Source organism: Myotis myotis, unplaced genomic scaffold (assembly GCF_014108235.1).
Source record: "Myotis myotis isolate mMyoMyo1 unplaced genomic scaffold, mMyoMyo1.p scaffold_m19_p_18, whole genome shotgun sequence".
Taxonomy (NCBI): domain Eukaryota; kingdom Metazoa; phylum Chordata; class Mammalia; order Chiroptera; family Vespertilionidae; genus Myotis; species Myotis myotis.
In genome coordinates this window covers 23,430,461-23,455,247 of record NW_023416322.1, presented here as the reverse complement: position 1 = coordinate 23,455,247, position 24,787 = coordinate 23,430,461, and the positions used below count along the sequence as shown (strand labels likewise).

At 38.5% G+C, this 24,787-nt stretch overlaps 1 protein-coding gene across 6 annotated transcripts in view; it reads right to left on the bottom strand.

Annotated features, from left to right (window-relative positions):
- Window positions 1–24,787, bottom strand: part of COP1 (COP1 E3 ubiquitin ligase) — a 104,254-nt gene that overhangs the window by 61,396 nt on the left and 18,071 nt on the right. For 4 of the 6 annotated variants that reach the window (XR_004973424.1, XM_036344643.1, XM_036344640.1 and 1 more), the window contains exons 6-8: window positions 20,062–20,130; window positions 3,253–3,312; window positions 1,142–1,218 (exon numbers count right to left, since the gene is read on the bottom strand). Coding sequence is in view for 5 of the 6 variants with exons in the window: in XM_036344643.1 (XP_036200536.1) it covers window positions 1,142–1,218; window positions 3,253–3,312; window positions 20,062–20,130 (206 nt within the window). In the remaining variant the exon portion in view is untranslated. The remainder of the gene's footprint in view (window positions 1–1,141; window positions 1,219–3,252; window positions 3,313–20,061; window positions 20,131–24,787) is intronic. The other 2 variants (XM_036344641.1, XM_036344642.1) reach the window with 1 other exon arrangement.

Below are 24,787 nucleotides of genomic sequence, written 5' to 3'. Positions count from 1 at the left end.
TCCCAAGAGTTTTAAATAAGCTTGGAGAAAAATAATCTGAATTACATAGCTAAAGAGACCCCTAAATAACTAGAATTCACAAGGATCTCCAGAAAATTGTTAATGGGGAAAATAGCAAATATCCCAGGAATGCCCTTTAACTAGAACATCCCCTGAACTCCTTTCCCCACATATTGTACCAAACTAGGCCTACAATAGCTTTCCTAAATTGACAGGTTCTGAAGGCTCATATAATCTTTTATATTGGCATTAGACTGCATGATAACCCACGTTATCCTAAAACTCTTTGTCTAAAAAGTTTCCATTGGCCTTGGCCTATGTGCCTCAGTGGGTTGGGCATGCACTGAAAGGTTGCAGGTTCAATTCCCAGTCAGGGCACATGCCCAGGTGGCAGGCTCATTGTCTCCCCCTCTCTCTCTAAGGAAAAAAAAAAAAATCAATAAAAAAGTCTTTAAAATAAAATAAAAAGCTTCTATTGGACCTTTACCTAAATGAATTAGCAAGTTGAAAACAGATAAAATTGCTCTTTAAGTATTTCAAGCAAAAAATTTAGGTCGTACTTATTTCATCAACTAGAATTTTAGAAGGAACCACAGATATTTTCTGTACCTCACAAATAGTGAACGAAGCCAGCCACTCAAAAACCTAGGGAAATAGTTGCAAGCTAGACAAATATAAGCCCTGCTCTAAAAGAGTATACAGAAAAGTATACTTAATTTAACTTAGTAACAGAGTTATGAGAAGATGCCACAGAGATCTAAACTCACCAATCTATCTAATACACTCATTTTAAATCTGGGGAAGTGATCTACCCAAGAAAATTCAGTAAGTTATGGAAAAGCTTAAGGTTTTACTTTATTCCAAAATATTTAAAACTATCATTATTTTAAGAAATCCACCAAACCTTTAATCCAACAGTGAATTCGTAATATAACAATAGTCTACTCAGTGACTGTACCTGGCATGAAAATTCAAAGCACTAAAGAAACAGGTGGGTAATCTGAATCTCATTTCTAGATCATGACCAAAAGTAATTTCTCTGGGATTTTGTACATTACATGGAAAAGGCTCCCAAGGACTAGTACCATATGTGCATTTTGTAACATAAATCTTATACAATTACAAGTTTGAAGTTTTATACCTGTGTGATGGTGAAGGAGCTTCAAATTGAGGCACTGTGCTATCCTCACTGACAGGAGAGTATAAGCCACTCATTTCCTGAAAGCATAATTATTTGAATTATAGTAGGTACTCCAAACATAAGATGTAAAAATTAAAATCAGATATATTATATTATTTTCCAACCCCAGGTTTTTATCAGTCACTTTTTGTATCAACATCCAACTTTCTCAAGGCTTCCTCTCCACAGAGTGCTAAAGCAAAAGTATCCTAAAAAGTTAAAAGATAAGCCTTTTCTATGATACACATTCTTTAAAAACTAGATACTCTTTAATAAATATTACTTATCACTAATAAAGCCACCAATGCAAAAAAAAAAAAAAAAGACAAATGTAAATATAGTTGGCCCTTGAACAACATGGGGGTTAGGGGCACCAACCCTCAAGCAACCTATATAACTGCTATAACTTTTGACTCCTTAAAAATGTCACTAATAATAGCCTACTAGTGACCAAAAGCCTGACTGATAACATAAACAGTCATTTAACACATATTTTGTGTATCATATACTGTAGTCTTACAATAAAGTAACCTAGAGAAAAGAAACTGTTAAGAAAATCACAAGGAAGAGAAAACACGTTTATAGTATTTATTGAAAAGAAAACCCTGCATGTGAGTGGATCTGCGCTGTTCAAATCTATATTCAAGGGTCAACAGTATTTTAAATGAGATGTACAGTACATTATATGAACAGTGAACTGGCTAACTACTGATCCAGGTAAGTACCTATAGATAATTTTAAGATAAATATGCCAGTATGGTAACTGGATCATTAGGTTCAATTCTCTGAAGTACAAAAGAACAGAATGTGTCAGTCTCTTCTTTAAAAATATCCTCCGCAAACATTAAAAAAAGTAACACTTGACTCAATTTAGCTTTGTTTAATAAAGACTTAAACTCTAAGTTTTGATCATTAACCCAGAAGAAAAGGACCCCTCTAATCAAATATTATTGCATAAATTATGCCTCTGAATCATACCAACCTGGCTTCCTTTTTATGTCCTGTATTTTGGTTCATAGAAATATAGCAAATTTTAAAATGCCACTAAAGATCCAGTCAAGCAGAATTTTTTCTGACTGATCCAAACTCAGTTCAATCATATAGCCAAGCAAGGGACATCAATATAGGTTAATGCCGCATGGAAACTGAAATTCCACTGATAGTACAACTCAAGGTCAATTAACATGTATCAGCAAAAGAAAAGTATAACATCTGTGAATAATTAAAAACATACAGTACATTTAAATACAGCTAAAGATAATGAGCCTCTCAAAGATCCTCCCATGGATTCCTATTAGTAAACCAGCATACTATAAATTCTTAAGATTATTGGTAACATATTCTCATATATTTTCTTTAAATTAATGCTAGTCCTAGAAAGGCATAGTAGATATATCTAAAAAATATTTACTTAGTAAAAGAATGGAATTGTGACATCTTTTAACATTAATAATTGAGGGTTTTGTGGGAGTTAAGTTAATATGAAGGCACACAATAAAGTTGAATAATTTTTTTCAACCTGCCCCAAAATAATTATCGTAATAAAAAGCAGTGAAAACAAATTTAGAATACATTTATCATCAAAAAAGTGATGCTTTTTCTATAAAAAACGAACTTTCAATTAAAATTAAAGCAGTGGTTCTCAACCTTCCTAATGCCGTGACCCTTTACTACAGTTCCTCATGTTGTGGTGACCCCCAACCATAAAATTATTTTCGTTGCTACTTCATAACTGTAATTTTGCTACTGTTATGACGTGTAATGTAAATATCTGATATGCAGGATGTATTTTCATTGTTATATATTGAACATAATTAAAGCATAGTGATTAATCACAAAAACAATATGTAATTATATATGTGTTTTCCGATGGTCGTAGGCGACCCCTGTGAAAGGGTCGTTTGACCCCCAAAGGGGTCGCGACCCGCAGGTTGAGAACCGCTGAATTAAAGTAACATCTGTTACTTTTTATATAATGAAGCTCAATCCCATAAATTTAATGCAGCAATTTAAAGGAAAAGTGATAATTTCATGAAATTGAAAAATTGCCAGAGAAATTCTTGATATCTTACTTCCACTCTTTTAATATCCTCTTCCAAAACACTCAGCTCCTTCTGGATCTGTTCCAGTTGCTGCAGATAAAAGAGAAAAAAAGAAGCCTAAACCAAACCATACTTGACAGCACCAAGATTATATAATAACTTCCACATTTGAGAAATGATTTCTAGAAAAGTAAGCACTATTGGTAAATTGTAGACAAAAGGATCTATAAGTATTATGTTAAAATGTAAATGAAGGGACTTAATACATAAGAAAACAAAATGTACTTTTTAAATATAAGAATTGACTTTGTAATGAAAAGATAAACGACAACGCGACTTACTAAAAATACAAGACACCCAAAGAACCTCATTTCAATGTCAGCAAGTAATGTCAGCATGTCACTTGTTAACCCATTTCAAAAATAAATATTAGCCTCACAAAGCAATCCAAAATCAATCACAAGATAGCATCTTAACATTTCCTTCTTAAAAGCTTTAAGACATAGTTAAGATGTCTTACCTTTGCTATTGTAACCTATTGCTTCATAAGCTTTTCCCATGCCATTTAAATGCAAATATTTTAATTGTTGAATCACATTCAATACATTTAACCATTCCCCTCTCACCAAGTTTTTATTGCAAACTATCATAAGTATCTGAAACTTGATTCTGAATTTCAAGTTTTATTAAGAAATTATTAAAAATGAAATTAGAAAATAAAGAGTAGGCAATTCTTCACTATATAAAACAAAACAGCCTTCCAGAAGTACAATACGTTTCAAATTCTATCACCAATATATAAAGTTGCTGTCTTATTCTTAATTCAGCAAGTGGCAGAACTGGAGCTCAAATCAAGACAGCCTTCTTGCTCCAGAATTCATGCTGTACCAGGGGTGGGCAAACTTTTTGACTCAAGGGCCACAATGGGTTCTTAAACTGGACTGGAGGGCCGGAACAAAAGCATGGATGGAGTGTTTGTGTGAACTAATATAAATTCAAAGTAAACATCATTACATAAAAGGGTACGGTCTTTTTCTTTTTTAGTTTTATTCATTTCACACGGGCCGGATCCGGCCATAGCTTGCCCACGGCTGTGTTAACCACTATACTATACTACTTCTTGAAAGCAGTACCTTATTATTTAACTTTCACTTCCTTAATGTTTGGTAAGGTTAAACAGTCTTTTACAGTTTATTAATATTAGGACCAGTCTCTTCTGTGACAATACATACATGGTTGCTAATATAATTGATAACTTATTATTCAAATATTTACCAATCCTAAGCATTTTGCTAAGCCCTGGGAAGAACAGTATTTAGAAACTATAGCCCTTGCCCTCATAGAACTCAGTCTAGGGGAGATAGCAAACAAGTAACCAATTAGTTATGGCACAGTAAGCATGAGGAGGATGGTATGCACACAATTAAAGGAACATAGGTTGCTCCTAAACTAGATGGAAAACTCAGGGGCAGAGGACAGGTAACTGGATAAGTGAAAGTACATCTGAAATTAAATGAAAGGCTGAGCCTTGAAGGACTAATAGAATTTTCCCAGGTAGAAAACAGTTGGGAAATAGAGAATAAGCAGCGTAAATAATAATACATACAAAAGCTATGAGAACAAAAGCTCTGAGGAATAATAAATTTGAAGTTATGACAATGAACAAAATCCCCTAATGTCAACCAGCATAACCAGAAGAGATGAGAACAAGAACTGGATAGTAGGGAACACCAATGTTTAAGAGATGGGCAAAGGAAAGGGAGACCCTGCATAACTATCAAGGGCAAAGTAGTAGCCATGAAACTAGTATAGATGCATACTAGAAACTTGAAGTGGAGTGTAAAAAAAAAGCAATTAGCACTGTCGTATGTTTTCAACTCTTCCATCTAATAAACTTTCCTCCACCCTAAGTTTTTTTTATAATACTCCAAGACTACTTCAATCAGATGGCGTTCAAAACTGAACAAAAGAATACTGGTGCATTTTCAGAAAATAGCTGGTTTAAAAAAAGAGCAGCAAAACTTAATATATAAAAATAAGAATGAGATAACCATTGCACACCTATTAGATATCCAAAATCCAGAACACTGACAACACCAAACGATGATGAAGATGTGGAGCAACAGAAACTTTCATTTTTTGTGGTAGAAATGCAAAATGGTATAGCCACTTTGAAAAACAGTGTAGCAGTTTCTTAAAAAAAAAAAAAAAAATCAAACATACTCTTATCATATGATCTAGTGATTACGCTCCTTGGTATTTACTCAAAGGAACTGAAAACTTATGACTACAGAAAAACATGTTTATAGCAGTTTTATTCATAATTGCCAATCAACACATCTTTCAGAAAGTAAATGGATAAACAGTGTTACATCCAGACAATGGACTATTATTCAATGCTAAGAAAAAATGAGCTGTCAAGCCTGAAAAGACATGGAGGAAAATTAAATTAATGCATATTACTACATTTTAAAAAGCAAATCCAAAAGGTTCTAAACTAAGAAAAAATAAACAAAATAAAATAAAAATCAATAAACTGCATGATTCCAACTCTCTGATATTTTGGAAGAAGCAAAACTATGGAGACAGTAAACACCAGTGGTTACCAGGATTTGGGAGTATGGAAAGGGATGAATAGGTAGAGTACAGAGAAATTTTAGGACAGTGAAAATACTCTGTATGACAGTATAATGATACATACATGCAATTATACATTTTAAATCCACATAATGTATAAAACAAAGACTAAACCCTGAAGTAAACTATGGACTTTGGGTAATTATGATGAGTCAGTGTAGGTTCTACAACAAATGTTCCCTCTGGTAAGGAATGTTGAGGAGGAGGAGGCTATGCATATGTGAGAGCAGAAGGTACATGGGAAATCTCTGTACCTTCCTCTCAATTTGCAGTGAAAAAAAAACAACCAAGTTTAAAACTGCTCTGATCACCTGAGAGATGCAAATCAAAACAACCAGGTACCATCTCACACCTGTCAGAATGGCTGTCATCAACAAATCAACAAATGACAAGTGCTGGAGAGGATGCAGAGAAAAAGGAACCCTCCTGCACTGCTGGTGGGAATGCAGACTGGTGCAGCCACTGTGTAAGACAGTACGGACTTTCCTCAAAAAGTTAAAAATGGAACTCCCATTTGACCCAGTGATCCCACTTCTAGGACTATATCCCAAGAAACCAAAAACACCAATCAGAAAGGATATATGCACCCCTATGTTCATAGCAGCACAATTTACAATAGCTAAGATTTGGAAACAGCCTAAGTGCCCATCAGCAGATGAGTAGATTAAAAAATTGTGGTACATCTACACAAGGGAATATTACGCCACTATAAAAAAGGAACTTTTAGCATTTGCAACAGCGTGGATGGACCTGGAGAGCATTATGCTAAGCGAAATAAGCCAGAGAAAAATAAATATCACATAATCTCACTCATATATTGGATATAATCCTATCTAATAAAAGAGTAATATGTAAATTGACCATCACTCCAACACACAAAATGGCCACCCCATGTGGACACAAGATGGCCAGCAGGGGAAGGCAGTTGGGAGGGACCAGGCCTGAAAGGGAGGGCAGTTGGGGGTGATCAGGCCTGCAGGAGAGGGCAGTTGGGAGAGACCCAGGCCTGCAGGAGAGGGCAGTTGGGGGTGACCAGGCCTGCAAGGGAGGGCAGTTAGGGGTGACCAGGCTGGCAAGGGAGGGAAGTTAGGGGTGATCGGGCTAGCAGGGGAGGGCAGTTAGGGGCAACCAGGCTGGCAAGGGAGGGAAGTTAGGGGTGATCGGGCCAGCAGGGGAGGGCAGTAGGGGGCAACCAGGCCTGCAGGGGAGGACAGTTAGGGGCGACCGGGCTGCCAGGGGAGTGGTTAGAGGGTGATCAGGCTGACAGGCAGAAGCGGTTAGGGGCAATCAGGCAGGCAGGCAAGTGAGTGGTTGGGAGCCAGCAGTCCTGGATTGTGAGAGGGATGTCCCAGATTGGAGAGGGTGCAGGCTGGGCTGAGGGACACACACACACACACACACACACACACACACATCGTGCACAAATTTCGTGCACCGGGCCTCTAGTGATCAACATAATTTGATGAACAAGAATAGACCCAGAGACAAATGGTAGGGGGAGGTTAGAGAGCAACCAAGGACTTATATGCATGAATATTAGCATAACCAATGGACAAAGACACTGGGGCAGTGGGGGCTTACCCGGGGTGGGAATGGCTGGGGGATTGGGGGGGGAGGGGGAGTCAAGCAGGGAAAAAGGAGACAAATGTAAAACTTTAGACAATAAAAAAAAAAAGAAGGGAGACTTAAAGAGTGTTAAAGTCCTGATCCATAAAAATGTGAAACTAAAAGTGCACTACTGCTCATTTTGTCTGTGGGACGATGCTGGAATACAATACTCTACAAATAAGGAATTTCATTTATTCCCCTCCCCCCCAAAAATTTAAAAAATAAAAATAAAAACATCCAAGTAGCTCAAACCAGTGTGGGTCAGTGGATAAGCATTAACCCATGAATCAAGAGGTCACAATTCAATTCCCAGTCAGGGCACATGCCCAAGTTGTGAGCTTGATCCCCAGTAGGGGGCCTGCAGGAGGCATCCAATGGATGATTCTCTTTCATCGATGTTTCTCTTCTCTCTCTCTGAAATCAGTAAAAACCTACTTTATTTTTTTTAAATATATTTTATTGGTTTTTACAGAGAGGAAGGGAGAGGAATAGAGAGTTAGAAACATTGATGAGAGAGAAACATCGATCAGCTGCCTCCTGCACATCCCCCACTGGGGATGTGCCCGCAACCCAGGTACATGCCCCTGACCGGAATCGAACCTGGGACCCTTGAGTCCGCAGGCTGACGCTCTATCCACTGAGCCAAACCAGTTAGGGCAAAACCTATTTTTTAAAACAATAACTAAAAACATCCAAGTAACCCATAAGGAGAAAAACAAAAAAAAAATTAAACAAGTAACAACAACAACAAAAAAAAGAAAAAAGAACTCTGGCAGAAAGGACACAAACCTCTTCTGTATAAGAAACTCCCCTAGAATATGATTCAGTAATTGATGTAACAAGGAAACAAAGAATCAATAAGAATGCAGAAAACTTTATATATATATATATATATATATATATATATATATATATATATATATATATAAATATATATAACCCTAATATGCAAATAGACCTAACAACCAGTCGCTATGACGTGTGCTGACCACCAGGAGGCACACACGGAACATGGCGAGCATCGGCAGCAAGCAGAAGAGCGCAAAACATGGCGGGCGTTGGCCGTGACGGGATGGCGGAGCAGGTGAGTAGGGGCACCAGACCAAGACGGGGCACCAGTCAATGTCACTGGGACGAGCATCTGGTAGTTACTGAAAATTCTTTGCTCCCATGCGCCACGGTCCCACACGGCGCTCAAACTTGCTGCTGGCACTGGCTCCGCTTGCACCTACTGCTGGTGCCTGAGTCGCTGCTCATACCCACTGCCAGTGCCTGGCATCGGCCCTGATTGTCAGGGCCATCAGCAAGTGTGAGCGGAGGCTGCCAGCCCCAATCGCCTCTCAGGGCTTCTCCACTTCCACCTGCTCTTGAGAGACGATCAGGGCAGCAGCAGCCGATTGCACCCACTGGTAGCGCCAGCCTAAATTGCTCTGAACCGTCAGCGGGTATGAGTGGGGCCAGCGCCATCAACACATGGGAGCAGCGGCGGCAGGAGTGGGGCTGCCGGCAGACAGGGGATTAGGGGCTGCAGCAGGAGGCTAGGAGGGAGCATGGAGGATGGGCTGAGACCCATCCCTGTGCCCACTGCAGCCTCGCCGCCCACAGCTCTTTCAAGGTGCACGAATTCATGCAGTGGGCCTCTAGGTACCTTATATTCAACAAACTTTACATTGCACCATGCAATTGCAGAAAAACACATTGTTTTGGAGCACAAACATTCAAATTAATTAAATAAAACACATTTTCTGATAATAAAATTATAACAGAAATCTATAACAAAAAAACAAAAAAAATCTCCATGTCCAAGTAATAAGTAATCTAACCTAATAAAAGAGAAACATGGTAATTAGCGTACGACTGCTACCCTTCCCATTGGCTAATCAGGGCAATATGCAAATTAACTGTCAGCCAAGATGGCGGCCAGCAGCCAGGCAGCTTGAAACTAACATGAGGCTTGCTTGCTTCAGTGATGGAGGATTCCAACGTTCCCCGTCTGCCTTGCTGGCCTCTGAGCCTGCAGTTTGAAACATTTTAACAAATATAGAAGCTAAAAAAAAACCCAGAAACCAGCTTTCAGTGAGCTGGGATCTCAGAACTGGAGTCAGAGCTGGAGTTATACATTGTTTCGATTACCTACTTTCAGCAGCGGAGGCCTAAGAGCTGGAGCCTCAGAGCTAAAGCTGGCCCAGAATTAAAAAAGAAAAAGAAAAAAAGGAGCGGTTGGGAGCTTCCGTCACCCGCCAGCCTAAAAACAGCCCTCAGCCCCTCACCCAGACTGGCCAGGCACCCCAGTGGGGACCCCCACCCTGAAGGGTGTGTGACCAGCTGCACACAGCCCTCAGCCCCTCACCCAGGCTGGCCAGGCACCCCAGGGGGGACCCCAACCCTGAAGGGTGTGTGACCAGCTGCAAACAGCCATCAGCCCCTCACCCAGGTTGGCCAAGCATCCCAGTGGGGACCCCCACCCTGAATGGTGTGTGACCAGCTGCAAACAGCCATCATCCCCTCACCCAGGCTGGCCAGGCACCCCAGTGAGGACCCCCACCCTGATCCAGAACACCCTTCAGGGCAAACCAGCCAGCCCCACCCATGCACCAGGCCTCTATCCTATATAGTAAAAGGGCAATATGCCTCCCAGCACTGGGATCAGTGGAGCCGAGAGGCCTCCCGGCACCGGGATCAGCGTGACAGGGGGCAGCGCCCAAACCCCCTGATCGCCCTGAGGCTCTGTTTGTGACAGGGGGTGGGGCCACAACCTCCCTATCTGCCCTGCTCTGTTCGTGACAGGGGAAGGTGCCCCAACCCCCTGATCAGCCCTGCTCTGTGCCTGATAGGGGGGAGCTCCCCAACCTCTGATCGCCCTGCGGCTCTGTGTGTGACAGGGTGCGGCGCCCCAACCTCCCCCCCCCCCCCCACGGGCCCTGCTGTGTGTGTGACAGGGTAGAGCCATAACCTCCCCATCGGCCCTGCCCTGAGTGTGAGAGTGGCGGCGCCCCAACCCCCTGATCGGCCCTGCTCTGTGGGTGATAGAGGGCGGCGCCACAACCCCCACCCCTCCCACGGGCCCTGCTCTGTGTGTGATGGGGTAGAGCCATAACCTCCCCATCGGCCCTGCCCTGAGTGTGAGAGTGGTGGCATCCCAACCCCCTGATCAGCCCTGCTCTGTGGGTGATAGAGGGCGGCGCCCCAACCCCCTGATCCGCCCTGCTCTGTGTGTGACAGGGGGCAGTGCCCCAACTCCCCTATCGGCCCTACTCTCTGAGTGACAGGGGGAAGCTCCTCAACCGCCTGATGGGCCCTGCTCTGTGTGTGACAGGGGGTGGCACCGCAACTTCCCCATCGACCCTGCCTTGAGTGTGACAGGGGGCGGTGCCCCAACCCCCCAATCGGCCCTACCCTGAGCGTGACTGGGGGTGGCATCGCAACCTCCCGATCCGCCCTGCTCTGTGCATGACAGGGGGCGGCGCCCCAGTTCCCCAATCGGCCCTGCTCTAGCCCGACCAGGGGCTGCACCTTGGGATTGGGCCTGCCCTCTGCCACCCAGGAGCAGGCCTAAGCCAGCAGGTCGTTATCTCCCGAGGGGTCCCAGACTGCGAGAGGGCACAGGCCAGGCTGAGGGCCCCCCCTTTCCCCCCGTGTGCACAAATTTTTGTGCACCGGGCCTCTAGTTTATTTATAAAATAACTCACTGGCCTAAGAAAAACTATAATAAAAATTAGAAACTATTTTGAACTAAGGAATAACAAACAAAATGACATACAAAAATCATTAAGTTTAGCTTTAAAAAAAAATTTGGCCTGCCCTAACCGGTTTGGCTCAGTGGATAGAGCGTCGGCCTGCAGACTCAAGGCTCCCAGGTTTGATTCCGGCCAAGGGCATGTACCTTGGTTGTGGGCACATACCTAGTAGGGAGTGTACAGGAGGCAGCTGGTCGATGTTTCTCTCTCATTGATGTTTCTAACTCTCTATCCGTCTCCCTTCCTCTCTGTAAGAAATCAATAAAATATATTTTTTTAAAAAAAATTTGGCCTCAAATGCTATATTAGAAAAAAGTCTGCATATGTACAACCAAGTTAACAAATTAGAAAAAGAACCAAAAAAAGGTAGAAGGATGGAAATTATAAAGAGCATAAATAAAATAGAAAGCAAAACTTAGAGAATATAAATCCAAAACTTGGTTTTTAGATAAGACTCAAAACTGATACATCCCTGGCAAGAACCAATCAAGAAAAAAAGAGGGAAAGACACAGCACTAATCAGCAGAGTCAGGAATGAAGGACATCACTAAAACCTCTGGAGACTTTATAACATATCAAAAGAGACATCTAAAACAAAAACCTGAATAGGCATATAACTATTGAAGCAACTGAATCAACAGTTTAAACCTGCAAACAAACAGGTCCAGATAGCTTCTCCATTAAGATCTTTAAACATTCAATCAAGATAGCCTTCCTAGAGACTACAGAAAAGAGTAGAGGGTTTATTCCCTAATAACTCATTTGATAAAACAAAAAATATTTATAGCAAAACTAGGCAAGACCAGTATAAAAATAATTATAAGACAATCCACCAATGTATATAAGATGCAAAAATCCAAAACAAAATATTACCATACCAAACAACCTATAAAAGGACATACATCATGACCAAGTTTGGTTTACATAAGGGATGCAAATAAGGTGAACAACCGTCCTGGTGGGGTTCCCTAGAATGCAGAACATTCTGTGATAAAACTATTCCTGAGCAAATCAGGACAGTTGTACAAAGTTTATTTACTTTTTAATGTTAAATCAAACTAATGATTAGACTGTACAATGAACACCCACTACGATTAAAGGGAAAAAAAAAAAAGATCCTCTTAGGAAACTGTGAATAAAAATTTACTTCCTTGAATGATAAAATGTACCTAGGAAAAACCTATAGAAAACATCATACCTAATGGTGACACGCCGAAAGCTTTCACTTTGAGATCAGCACCAAGACTAGGATGCCCCGCTATCACCACTTCTATTCATCATTGTACCGGATGTCCTAGCCAGCAGAGTAAGACAAGAAAAATAAATAAAAGATATAAGAATCATAAAGAAAGAAACTAAACTGTTATTTTCAGATGATGATGTGTACACAGAAAACAGAAAAGAATCTACAAATTATTAGAATTAATGACAGTTTAACAAGGTTGCTGGATGCAAAAACATGTCTGTGTAAAAATCTACTATATTTCTATATACCAGCAACAGTAAGAAAACTGATTAAAGACATGGACTTCATTTACAATAGCATAAAAAATGATTGAAGAACTAAGAACAAATCTAAAATTAAAATGTATAAGAATATTACCCTGAAACATATCAAAATTTTGTAGGATATTCTTAAGGACCCAACGCTATGGAGAGAAATACCATGTTTATGGGTTAGAAGACTCAATATTGTAACAATATAGTCTCCTAGACTGATCTACAGAGTAATTCTAATAAAAATCACAGGTATATCACAGAAATATACCAGGCGGTTCTAAAATTTATATACTATCTAATAATAGACAAACATGGTAATTAACCGTACCTCTGACACACTTCCCATTGGCTAATCAGGGTGATATGCAAATTAACTGGCAACCAAGATGGCGGCCGGCAGCCAGGCAGCTGAAGCGAGCAGGAGGCTGGCTTGCTCCAGTGTTGGAGGAAGCCAAGGTTCCCCGCCTGCCGCTGCTGGCCTCTGAGCTGCATTCTAAGAAACAATGTTGCAATTATAGAAGCTAAACAAACCCCAGAAACCTGCTTTCAGCGAGCCGGGCCTCAGAGCTGGAGCTGCAACAGTGTTTCAATTATAGAAGCCAAACAAACCCAGATACCTGCTTTCAGCAGCCGAGGTCTCAGAGCTGGAGCCGAGCCTCAGAGCTAAAACCGGCTCTCAGCTCCAGTGACAGCTATAGAAGGTAAATAAATCCCAGAATAAAAAAAAGAAAAAAAGAAAAAAAGGAGAGGTTGGGAGCTTCAGTCACCTGCCAGCCTGAAAACGGCCCTCAGCCCCTCACCCAGACTGGCCAGGCACCCCAGTGGGGACCCCCACCCTGAAGGGGGTGTGACCAGCTGCAAACAGCCATCATCCCCTCATCCAGGCTGGCCAGGCACCCAAGCGGGACCCCCACCCTGATCCGGGACACCCTTCAGGGCAAACCAGCCTGCCCCCACCCGTGCACCAGGCCTCTATCCTATATAGTAAAAGGGTAATATGCAAACTGACCCTAACAGCAGGACTGGGAATAACTGGTCACTATGACACACACTGACCACCAGGGGGCAGACGCTCAATGCAGGAGCTGCTCTCTGGTGGTCAGGGCGCTCTCACATGGGAGGAGCTCTGCTCAGCCACAAGCCAGGCTGCTGGCTGCCATTACAGCGGTGGTGGTGGGAGCCTCTTCCGCCTCCTCAGCAGTGCTAAGGATGTCCGACTGCAGTTTAGGCCTGCTCCCCACTGGCAAGTGGACATCCCCCGAGGGCTGCCGGGCTGTCAGAGGGATGTCGGATTGCCATCTTAGGCCCAATCCCCTGGGGAGCGGGCCTATGCCAGCAGGTGGTCATCCCCTGAGGCGTCCCAGACTGCGAGAGGGCACAGGTCGGGCTGAGGGACTCCCCACCCCTCCCCACGAGAGCACAAATTTTTGTGCACCGGGCCTCTAGTAGAAATATAAAGGCCCATGAATACTTGAGACATTCCTGAAGAAGAACAGAAGTTTACGTTAAAGTTCTAGTATTTAATACAACGTTGTTTTGCAAAAAAAAAAAAAAGACAAATAGATGTATATGAAAGAGACTAGAAACAGACCCACACATATATGGACACATTATGTATGACAAAGATGGTACATCAGAGCAAAGGGGAAATGATTAACTCCTTAGTTAAGGATGCTTAGACAGCTGGTTATCCATATGAAAAGTTCCCTATCCCTCACATTATACACAATCAATTTCCAAGAATATTATACATCTAAACGTGAAAAATAAAGAATTAAAGTTTCAAATAGACAATACAGCAAAAATGTCTTCATGACCTCCAATGGAAAATTATTCTTTACCTGACACAAAAGATACTAATTGTAACAGGAAAGACAAATAAATTTGACTCTAGTAAAGAGAGAAACTTCTGCTCATCAAATGACATCAATTAAGACAATTAGAGGGGAAATATTTGCTATAGGTAGAGAGAGAGATAGGCAGGCAGATAAGAAAGACAAAGAACTTTTATCTTATATACAAACAACAAAACATTAAAAAAATCAACTAACTAAACAGAAAATATTCAAAAAGCCTTAAGCAAGTATTTCACACATACACAAAAAATTTAAATGATCAATAAACATAGCACAGGTGCTCAACCAAATTAGTCATCAGGATAATACAAATTAAAACCATAAAGAGTTAGAGCAATATGTACCCCAGAGATCAACTAAGCTGAAAACTCTATTGATACCAAGTATTGCCGTAAGTTCAATGTGATAGGAATACTCATACAATGCCCCTAGGAAGTGTAACTTAGTAACACAAGTGCTTAGTAAAACAGTTTGTACATATCTTGACTCATCAATTCCACTTGTACATGCATCCCATAGATATATATGCTAATATACATCTGGTTACATATGTAAAATAGTAACCTTTTGTGAATAGTCACAAACCAAAAACTCAATAGTCCATCAACAACAAAAATGGGGTATATTCATTTAATAGAATACAACAAAAATCAAATTAATCAGGATGGTGGTACATGGATGGTCACTCTACTATGATTCTTAAACAGTAAATTGGCTTAATAAACTTTCCTGTGTTTTACTTTATATAAAAACACTGAAAAATTCAATTCATTAACGTTCGAAACAAACCAAAAAAAAACCAGGACTCATCAAAACTGTTCTGTTACAGTAAATTAAACAGGTATCACAAATGTCCAAAAGTACATTTAAAAATGAAATCAAACAAAATATAAAGCATCTGTTCAAATGCTAGTACAAATTTGCACAGATGAGACTGGCTTTTATATGGAAACAAAAGCCTGATTGTTTAATCTGAATATGAAGAATAACATGTTCAGTTATAAATTGATTAAATGTTGTGGTAGACAGGCTCTAAGATAGCTTCCAAATATCCCCACCTCTTAGTATTCATACCCTTCTAAATTCCCTCTCTTCTTGTGGGCTGGAACTACTTATTTGCTTTTAATGAACAGAAAACAGTACCCATGTTGGGATGTCACTTCCCAGATTCATTTACAAAAAGTATGTGCTGTTTTCAAAACCTCTCTTGTTTTCTCACGTGCTTCCTAAGGGAAGCCAACTGTCATGTAGGAAGCTATCCTATGGAGAAGTCCTTGTGGCAAGAAATTGGCATTTCTTTCCAAGAGCCAGTGAGTGAGCTTGGAATGGTTCCTATCCCAGTGGGACCTTGAGATAACTGCCATCCTGGCCAACAGTTTGACTGTAGCTTAGTAAGAAACCCTGAGCCAAGACACTCAGTTACACTGCACCCAGGATAGTAAATGTTTGATGTTTGACGCCATTAAATTTGAGGGTAGCTTGTTACACAGCAATAGATAACTAATTCAGAGGTCTACTAAGTGCACAATCCCGTCTCTTAATATTTGAAAGTCAGTAGGGTAAAATAAGTAAAAAATGAAAATTAAACATAGGATCCTAATACCCTAAGATACTAGGAAGATGTGACATTGAAATTAATATGTTAAATCTGAAAGGCAGATTTTACTTCTTTTTGGTATACATCGATGTCTAAACCAAGACTCATCATAACCCCAATTAAAAGTTAAGTATAGCACTGGCCAGGTGGCTCAGTTGGGTGGAGCATTGTCCTATACACCGAAAGGTTTTGGGCTCCATTCTGGTCCAGAAGAGTATGGGAGGCAACCAATCAATGTTTCTCTGTTTTTCTCTCTCCCCCGACCTCTCCCTCTCTCTTCCACTTTCTAAACATATTCTAAACATACCCTTGGGAGGAGGGAGGGAGGTAAGAAAAGGGGGAGGGAAAAAGGAAGGAATGAATGAATAAATAAGAAATCAAAGTTAATTTTCAAAATCTGAATGCTGCCCTGACCGGTTTGGCTCAGTGGATAGAGCATCAGCCTGTGGACTGAAGGGTCCCAGGTTCGATTCTAATCAAGGGCATGTACCTTGTTTGCAGGCACATCCCCGGTGGGGGGTGTGCAGGAGGCAGCTGATTGATGTTTCTCTCTCATAGATGTTTCTAACTCTCTATCCCTCTCCCTCTCTGTAAAAAATCAATAAAATATATTTTTTTAAAAATCTGAATGCTGCCGAAACCGGTTTGGCTCAGTGGATAGAGCGTCGGCCTGCGGACTGAAAGGTCCCAGGTTCGATTCCGGTCAAGGGCATGTACCTGGGTTGCGGGCACATCCCCAGTAGGGGGTGTGCAAGAGGCAGCTGATCGATGTTTCTCTCTCATCGATGTTTCTAACTCTCTATCTCTCTCCCTTCCTCTCTGTAAAAAATCAATAAAATATATTTAAAAAAAAAAAAATCTGAATGCTAATCTTAGGAAAATAAATTCAAAAGCAGTACTTTGCCTCCTGATCATTCTGTATTTTACTTGAGTTAACTCCAAGTACAAATTATACTACTAGAGATAAGACTTTTTACAATTATATTCATTTTGAGGATTAGATATGAAAATGTACTTTATAATACATGCAAAAAATATAACCACTCACTTTATTCCATCTACACTAAATCTTGAAGTATTATTCGACTATATTTTCTAGACTAAAGTTTATTATGATTACAAATCACTACTGTACCCGACTCCAATCATGAAGAAATTTATGAAATGTAATAAAACAGGTAAAGTATGTTAACCTAGCTTCCAAATTTTCAAACGTTTATAATTTGTTAACCTAGCTCAGTAATGGCGAACCTTTTGAGCTCGGCGTGTCAGCATTTTGGAAAACCCTAACTTAACTCTGGTGCCGTGTCACATATAGAAATTTTTTGATATTTGCAACCATAGTAAAACAAAGACTTATATTTTTGATATTTATTTTATATATTTCAGTGCCATTTAACAAAGAAAAATCAACCAAAAAAATGAGTTCGCGTGTCACCTCTGACACGCGTGCCACAGGTTCGCCATCACTGACCTAGTCCTCAAAGTCCCATGTGTAATTAAACTTGAAATACTCAAAAATCACTGAATGATGGATACACTGAACACAAGAAACCAAAATGTATTATTCACAATATAATCAGTGCACAGAAGAGGCAACCAATATTCAGAAGTACCTGGAACTACAGTAGTATGTATCTTGGTTAAACTGCTTACCATGATAAAATATGGACCAAAGAAAACCAAAATGAGTCATTCACAAGATCACATTACTTCAAATTAAGTTAAGCTGAAAAATTCTACAGCACTATTACCCCAGACATTTAATAACAAAAATAGAGAAACACCAAATTAGAGAGAGGACAAATTAGGATCACAAGAAAGAGTTATTGTTAAGAACCAATTCTCCATTGATCTCTCACACTTCTGCTCATCTTGTGATAGATATTGTTCTAAATTATCTTTTCAATTATGTATAAAGAATGTCCTGGCAAGACAGAAACAGTGCTTCTTCCAGGAAACAGGGCAGATTTATTTTCGGATCAATATAATAAGAAGTGTGTCCCTGCATCAAGGTTGGACAGGTTTGCTAGTAGACCCCTTTAAAAGACTAGGGTTTCCTAAGTTCAGGGTTCCTTAGTTGTAATATAAATCCATGTATGTGTAGTGTCAACCTGGATCCATCTCTACATTGCCCCTGTAAAACTTGGGGGTCATGAGGAACTGATGCAAATAAGAGGCTGATGCTGCCAGATTGATATAATTAAGTCCTTTATCTCCAACCCAGGAGTCACACGTCTGCTGCCAGCACCTATAAACTGTAACAGGCTAACTTGTTAACTTGCTGGTAAGATTAAAAACCTCAGAACCATTACAGCTTTTTTAACAGTATTATGCTATGTTCTCATTACCTGAAACAATTTCAAATCTAACAATTTATTGTAAGCATTAATAGACCCCTAGAGAAGCACTAAAAAACCTCAGGGGCTAAAGAAAACCTTAAGTAACTCAGGATACAGACAATGACCAGCCATTTCGTTTAACCCCCAGATATTTAACTGATTTCATTTAGTCATTCATTATCAGGCAATTTCCTATGTACTGAATCTTAGTCTCAATAACTTCAAAGTTTAAGGCAAGAAGAAACATGTACAACTACTGCAAAACAATTGCACATTCTGTTTTAAAAGTAGGGTATTGTATGGAATATGGAAAATTATCACTCTTCCAAAGAATTTTCTATAGAAAAAATGTTGAGTGTACATATTTAATTAATAATTTTATTTCCATATATTATAAAATTTTCAACTTTGTTATTCAAAGTGTGGTCCAAGGACCAAGAGCATTATCAACTGAAGCTTGCTAGAAATGTAGATTACCAAAATCTGACACACACACACCCTTAATCAGAACTTGAATTCTAACAAGGTCCTCATGCATATTAAAGTTTAAGAAGTACCCACAAAAAAAGGAATAAATAAATCTTAAATTTATAATGAAGATAGTGTTTCTGATAACAGACATTAAAATAAAAATTGTTAACAAAAGTTAAGGATAAGAAAAATATAGTCATAAGCCATGTAAAAAATACTAGCTATAAGCACTAGCATAATACAAAGCTTTTATCTAAAAAGTTAAAAATACAGATCATGAATAATCAAAAAAGGGGAGTTATCAAATTAAGATAATATAAGGTTCTGGCAATGCACAAAGTATTTCATCAAAATAGGGACATTTCTCATCTTTTACATTTTCAAAAATAATAAAAGATAGCCAAGGACCTAGCACATAATAGGTGATCATATTTCTTAATGAGTAAAAAGTATCCTAATTAGACAACTCAAAATAAAAATACATAAGATTTGAGATAGGAATTTAAATATAAAACAACTTTCAAAGTTATTTTAGCATGCTACCAAGGGCATAGGAGTTTGCCTTTGATTTTTCTATACTTAGTACAAGTGCAATATGACTAAGGAATTTTATAAGTGTTAAATTAGAACATTCCAGTTATAAAATTGTTAATGAAAATTATCTTCTAGCTATCCTGCATGACTTACATCTTTTAAGTTCTAAATAGGTAGCTATGTTTTTACTTGTTTTCACCCCATCATGCATTTTTATCATTACAAAAATTGTAACCCTTTCTACCTAAGGTTCTATTACCTAAATTTTCTTTCAGGGTGAAGAGTGGGCTGTCATTCAAGAATTCTGTTTTATATTCTTTACAGCTTTGAGGTAACTCACTGCATGCAATCCTATGCACATCTCCAAAAAAGGGATTTTTAAAGAATCAAGTTGTAAAGGTAAAAGAAGTTAAAATAACAAAGCTTAAGAAAACTCAAATGGTTTTTAAATATTAAAAATTTTTTTAACCTGATATGCCTTTACAAAAATAGGGAAGAAATGGGAATAGTCAACAACAGTAAATAAAACATGATGTAAAATACACAAAATAATATACCTCTCTCTTATTTCTTCTTGCAACCTTGAGGAATTCCATAAGGATCTGTAGTTGGGCTGCATGTGATTCCTATAATAGAAAATTATAATTGTTCTTATAAAAATATAACTATGAGTTCAACGTTTTCTTTAATACCACAATATAATCAGTAGGAAACAACTTAATGCATCCATTTAAGTCAGTCTATTACTTCTATTCAGTTTTCCCATTTGCTAATTGGAATTTTAAAAAGCAAACCATTTTCCCCAAAACTAAAACTAATTTTAAGAAAAAGGTGCCTTAAATTACATTCCTCATCTACCTTGCTAAAAAACTACTCATGGTAAGTGGCAATTCTGCTACCTGTCTTGCCTTTCTATTTCCAATCATACCAATACAACATGAAGAAAAAAAATCATGGTAGAACTAACAGAGTAGAGATTCTATACACTAACATAATTTTCCTCATAAAAATTTTATTTGCAGGGGAGTAAGAAGCACGATAAATGAAAAGAAATCCATATATCAGAAGTCAAATTTACTATTTCTGATTATTACCTACTCACAGATGTGACAATACAGTCTTATAAAAGATTTCAGTCAAAATCAAACACTTAAAAACAAAATTTTAATATCATCAACTGAAAGAAGGGGTAAATAACCCAACTTGGTAACAAACAAAAATTTAACAGATAAATGATTATTATAAGCTTAACATTTCTTGGGTATCAAAAAATACAATCACAAAAAATATATATTTTAATGTTAAAATTCACATAAAGAATTAAGGAATTGCAAGTGAATCAATAAATATATGTACAAAGAAAATCAAAAGGTAAAAATGGAATTTCAATGAGATAGTTTATGAATAAATATAATTATGATTTTTCATATATATTTGAAAAATAGAATAAAAATGCCCAGTGGAACACTTCCAAAACAAACAAAAATAAATAAATAGGAGAGATTAACCAGTTAACTGCCATGTGTCCAAAACGTAAACCATCCCTCTTGCCTCTATAGATGCTTATGGCATACAAAGGGTTAATAAAACTTGCATTTACCTGGCTATGCAACAGAATCATAGGAGCCAGTTGTTAAAATAAACACTGGGACAGGTTTTACCTCATTCTATTACTTTAGAAAAGATTCTAGGAATACATATATTTAACAATTCCCCAGATAATAAGAATAAGCCCATCAAAATTTGAAGAATCACTAAGATATTACATGTACTACAAAAGAGCATGGCCACTTCACCTCCATTCCCAGGGTATATCCCCTTTGGGGATATTCTTTAAAAGGCATTTTAAAGAGTAAGAGCAAAATAGATCAATGAAATGTTTAAGCCAAGACAAAAAAGGACAAAGGAGGCACATCTGAACTGACAATCACATTAGGATATTCCAATTAACAAACACAACTGAATTAATGTATCACAACTAAGTAAGTGTGCTCTCCCTCCTGGGAGCAAGGCCATACCTTTCCCTTTCTCTTCTTTACCCCCCACAGGCATGTATCTCCTAAGCTCTAATGGACCAGAGAAGACTTGTGACCAGGGGAGCAATGGGCAGAGGCAGCTCCTCCTGGGCTAACACTAAATCTGTCCCCAAGGTCCCCTTTTCTCTGACCCTCCAGTGAACTGACAGCAGCCCCATCTTGGTTCACTTCTTTCCCATAATGTTTCTAGAGAGCAAAAGCAGCCCTTCCTAGTCTCTCCTGTTGGTTTTCTATCCTAAGTCCTTTCTTCTTTCACTGTCCCCAACTTTAATAAACATACTCTCAAAATAAAAATAAATACATACATTTGTAAAGCATGGTGTGATGAGATTTTAAAGTGAAGTTTTTTCTTGCATAACAAACTGGCATTTATTGAACCTGAGACACATTCCTGAGAAGTTAAACTATCCTAAAGAACAAACAGGTGCTCTGTGTCCCAACAATATGACATTGTATCCCAGGATACATTGGGACTCTTTCTTGGGACTCTTCACACTGATTATTTACAACTGTCTACAGATTATTAATGGCTAGAGAGTCAAGATCACATCTTTATACAAAAAGAAAAATGCACAACCAAGACTGCTAATAAAGAATACAGTTCATTTGCAAAAAAAGTGTACAAACTATCTTCAAAATAGTAAGTTTGAAACTTCATTTCTGTCTATCAACTAGGACATGTAAACAGGTTAAGAATGCTACTGATTTGTAAAAAAGGGGGAGAGCACCCCAAACTTTATGATAAAAACAACAATAACACTTTTCCTTTGATCTTGGAATATCATTTGACTTTGTAAATTAGGAGTACTATTTATTACTTGGATTTTAAGAAAAGGGAAGAGAAAAGAAAAGCAAGAGGGGGAGGAGGTGGGGTAGACAGAAGAGAAGACAAAACAAGACTTAAATTTCAGGTATTAGAGAAAGGATTCTAACCTAAAAATCTTGTAAAACTTTTGAGTGCTTCCCCTACTTGGCCTAAGTCCCTACCTATAAAATAAGCAGGTAACATTTCACAAATCAAGAGTCACTTTGCCATGTCTTGTGTAATTGTTACTATGATTTAGGTGGTTAATTTTCTCTATATCAATACATTCTTTTCCTTAAATCTACTATCAATAAAATGGTGAAGGATATGCACTTCTGGTAGTATGATTAACTATAACCACCTTCAGAACAAGGAATATTTCAAGTGATAATCAAATACAATTCATAATGATAAATGAAATAATTCATCCAGAAGACATAACAATCCTAGACATGTATACATTTTTGGGGGGACACATACACTTAATGAGGAGCTTCAAAATACACAAAGCAAAAATCACAGAAAACAGTGAAAAATGGACAATCTAAATTATATTTTTAACATATCCTTATCAGTAACTGACAGAGCTAGGAGGAAAAAAAGATTGAATAATATTAACAAACTACGTAATCAATTTTATAAAAGCATTACAACAAAGAGCAATACTGTTTTCAAAAGCAAGTTATCATTTAACAAAATAGACCATGTACCATATAATGAAAACCACAATAAATTTCAACAGATCAGCCCTAGCTGGTTTGGCTCAGTGGATGGAGCATCGGCCTGCGGACTGAGGGGTCCTAGGTTTGATTCCGGTCAAGGGCACATGCCTGGGTTGTAGGCTCAATCCCCAGTGTAGAGCATGCGGAAGGGAGCTGAGCAATGATTTTCTATCATCATTGATGTTCCTATCTCTCTCTCCCTCTCCCGTCCTCTCTGAAACCAATAAAACATATTTGAAAAAAATTTTTTTCAACAGACCAAAAGCATACAAATTGAACTTCTACATCTGGCTAAAACGTAGTGAGAAATACAGAATGAATATAGATAGATAGATAGATAGATAGATAGATAGATAGATAGATAGATAGATAGATATAGATAGATAGATAGATATAGATATAGATATAGATATAGATATAGATATAGATATAGATATAGATACAGATATACACTAAGATTAAGGCCCCCTTAAAAATAAAAACAGGACAAATCTGCAACAACCCTGTCCCCCCAAAAAGACACAGAATGGGAAACTCATTTTGGTCATCTTAACTTCACCTACTCCTTTCTCCCACTAAAATGTTCCCATTCTGTGATCCAGATCAAGCTATGTTAATCAGAATCTATCCACAGAAAATTTTAAACTGAAGTTGGAAGTACAAGTGAACCTATCATCTACCATGTGATAAAAATCTTAGAAAAGACAATCATACCTGTTTTTCTCTCTCTCTCACGCACGAGCAAGCACACACACACACAAAGAGGAAGCCCAAAGACAGATTCATGGTTCCAATCTTTCTAATGTTTGGTTGATAAGCTCTTCCCTCTTAATGTATATGAGCTACTCACTCCCTTATCCTATCAATAAATATCTGCTTCTTTTTTTTTTTTTTTTTTTAATATTTTATTGATTTTTTACAGAGAGGAAGGGAGAGAGATAGAGAGTTAGAAACACTGATGAGAGAGAAACATCGATCAGCTGCCTCCTGCACATCTCCTATTGGGGATGTGCCCGCAACCCAGGTACATGCCCTTGACCGGAATCGAACCTGGGACCTTTCAGTCTGCAGGCCAACGCTCTGTCCACTGAGCCAAACCGGTTTCGGCAATATCTGCTTCTTAAGCTAGTTCGGAGTGGGTATTTGCTTAAGGGGTGCATTGCTTATCATGAATCATATTCAATTCCTAATACGTGCAAATTCACATTTTACATTTTTACATGAAATAAATGCAATTTTCTACTTATCTACATTTTATTACATCAAACTGGATATATTCAGTTTCAGTTCCCATTTTTCTAAATGCACTTAGTTAAGCAATATACTACTACTCTACCAATGGAGACCTTTTAGGAGGACTTTATGTAGATAAAAATAATCTCTATTTTCTCCTTCAAATCTTGTATGTAAAGAGGGGACAATATGGCAAAGAAGATATTCATTAGAAGAAAGACAACCAATACAATTGTTCCTTATTAAAATAAAATTGTACTTTCTCATGATCTTTCTTAACACTCAACTTTTGTTAATACAAACTGGCCACTCTAAGTTATATTACAAACATTTTGTTCTTTCTCTTATTTGAAAAAGGGGAATCTGTTATAAGTGACACCTTGAAGATGTTTCTAGCTGAATAAAATTGGATGGATTAAGTGACACTACCCTATTATTTATAAACATTTCTAGATCTTTTACAATGGAATAAACAGCACCATTTAAA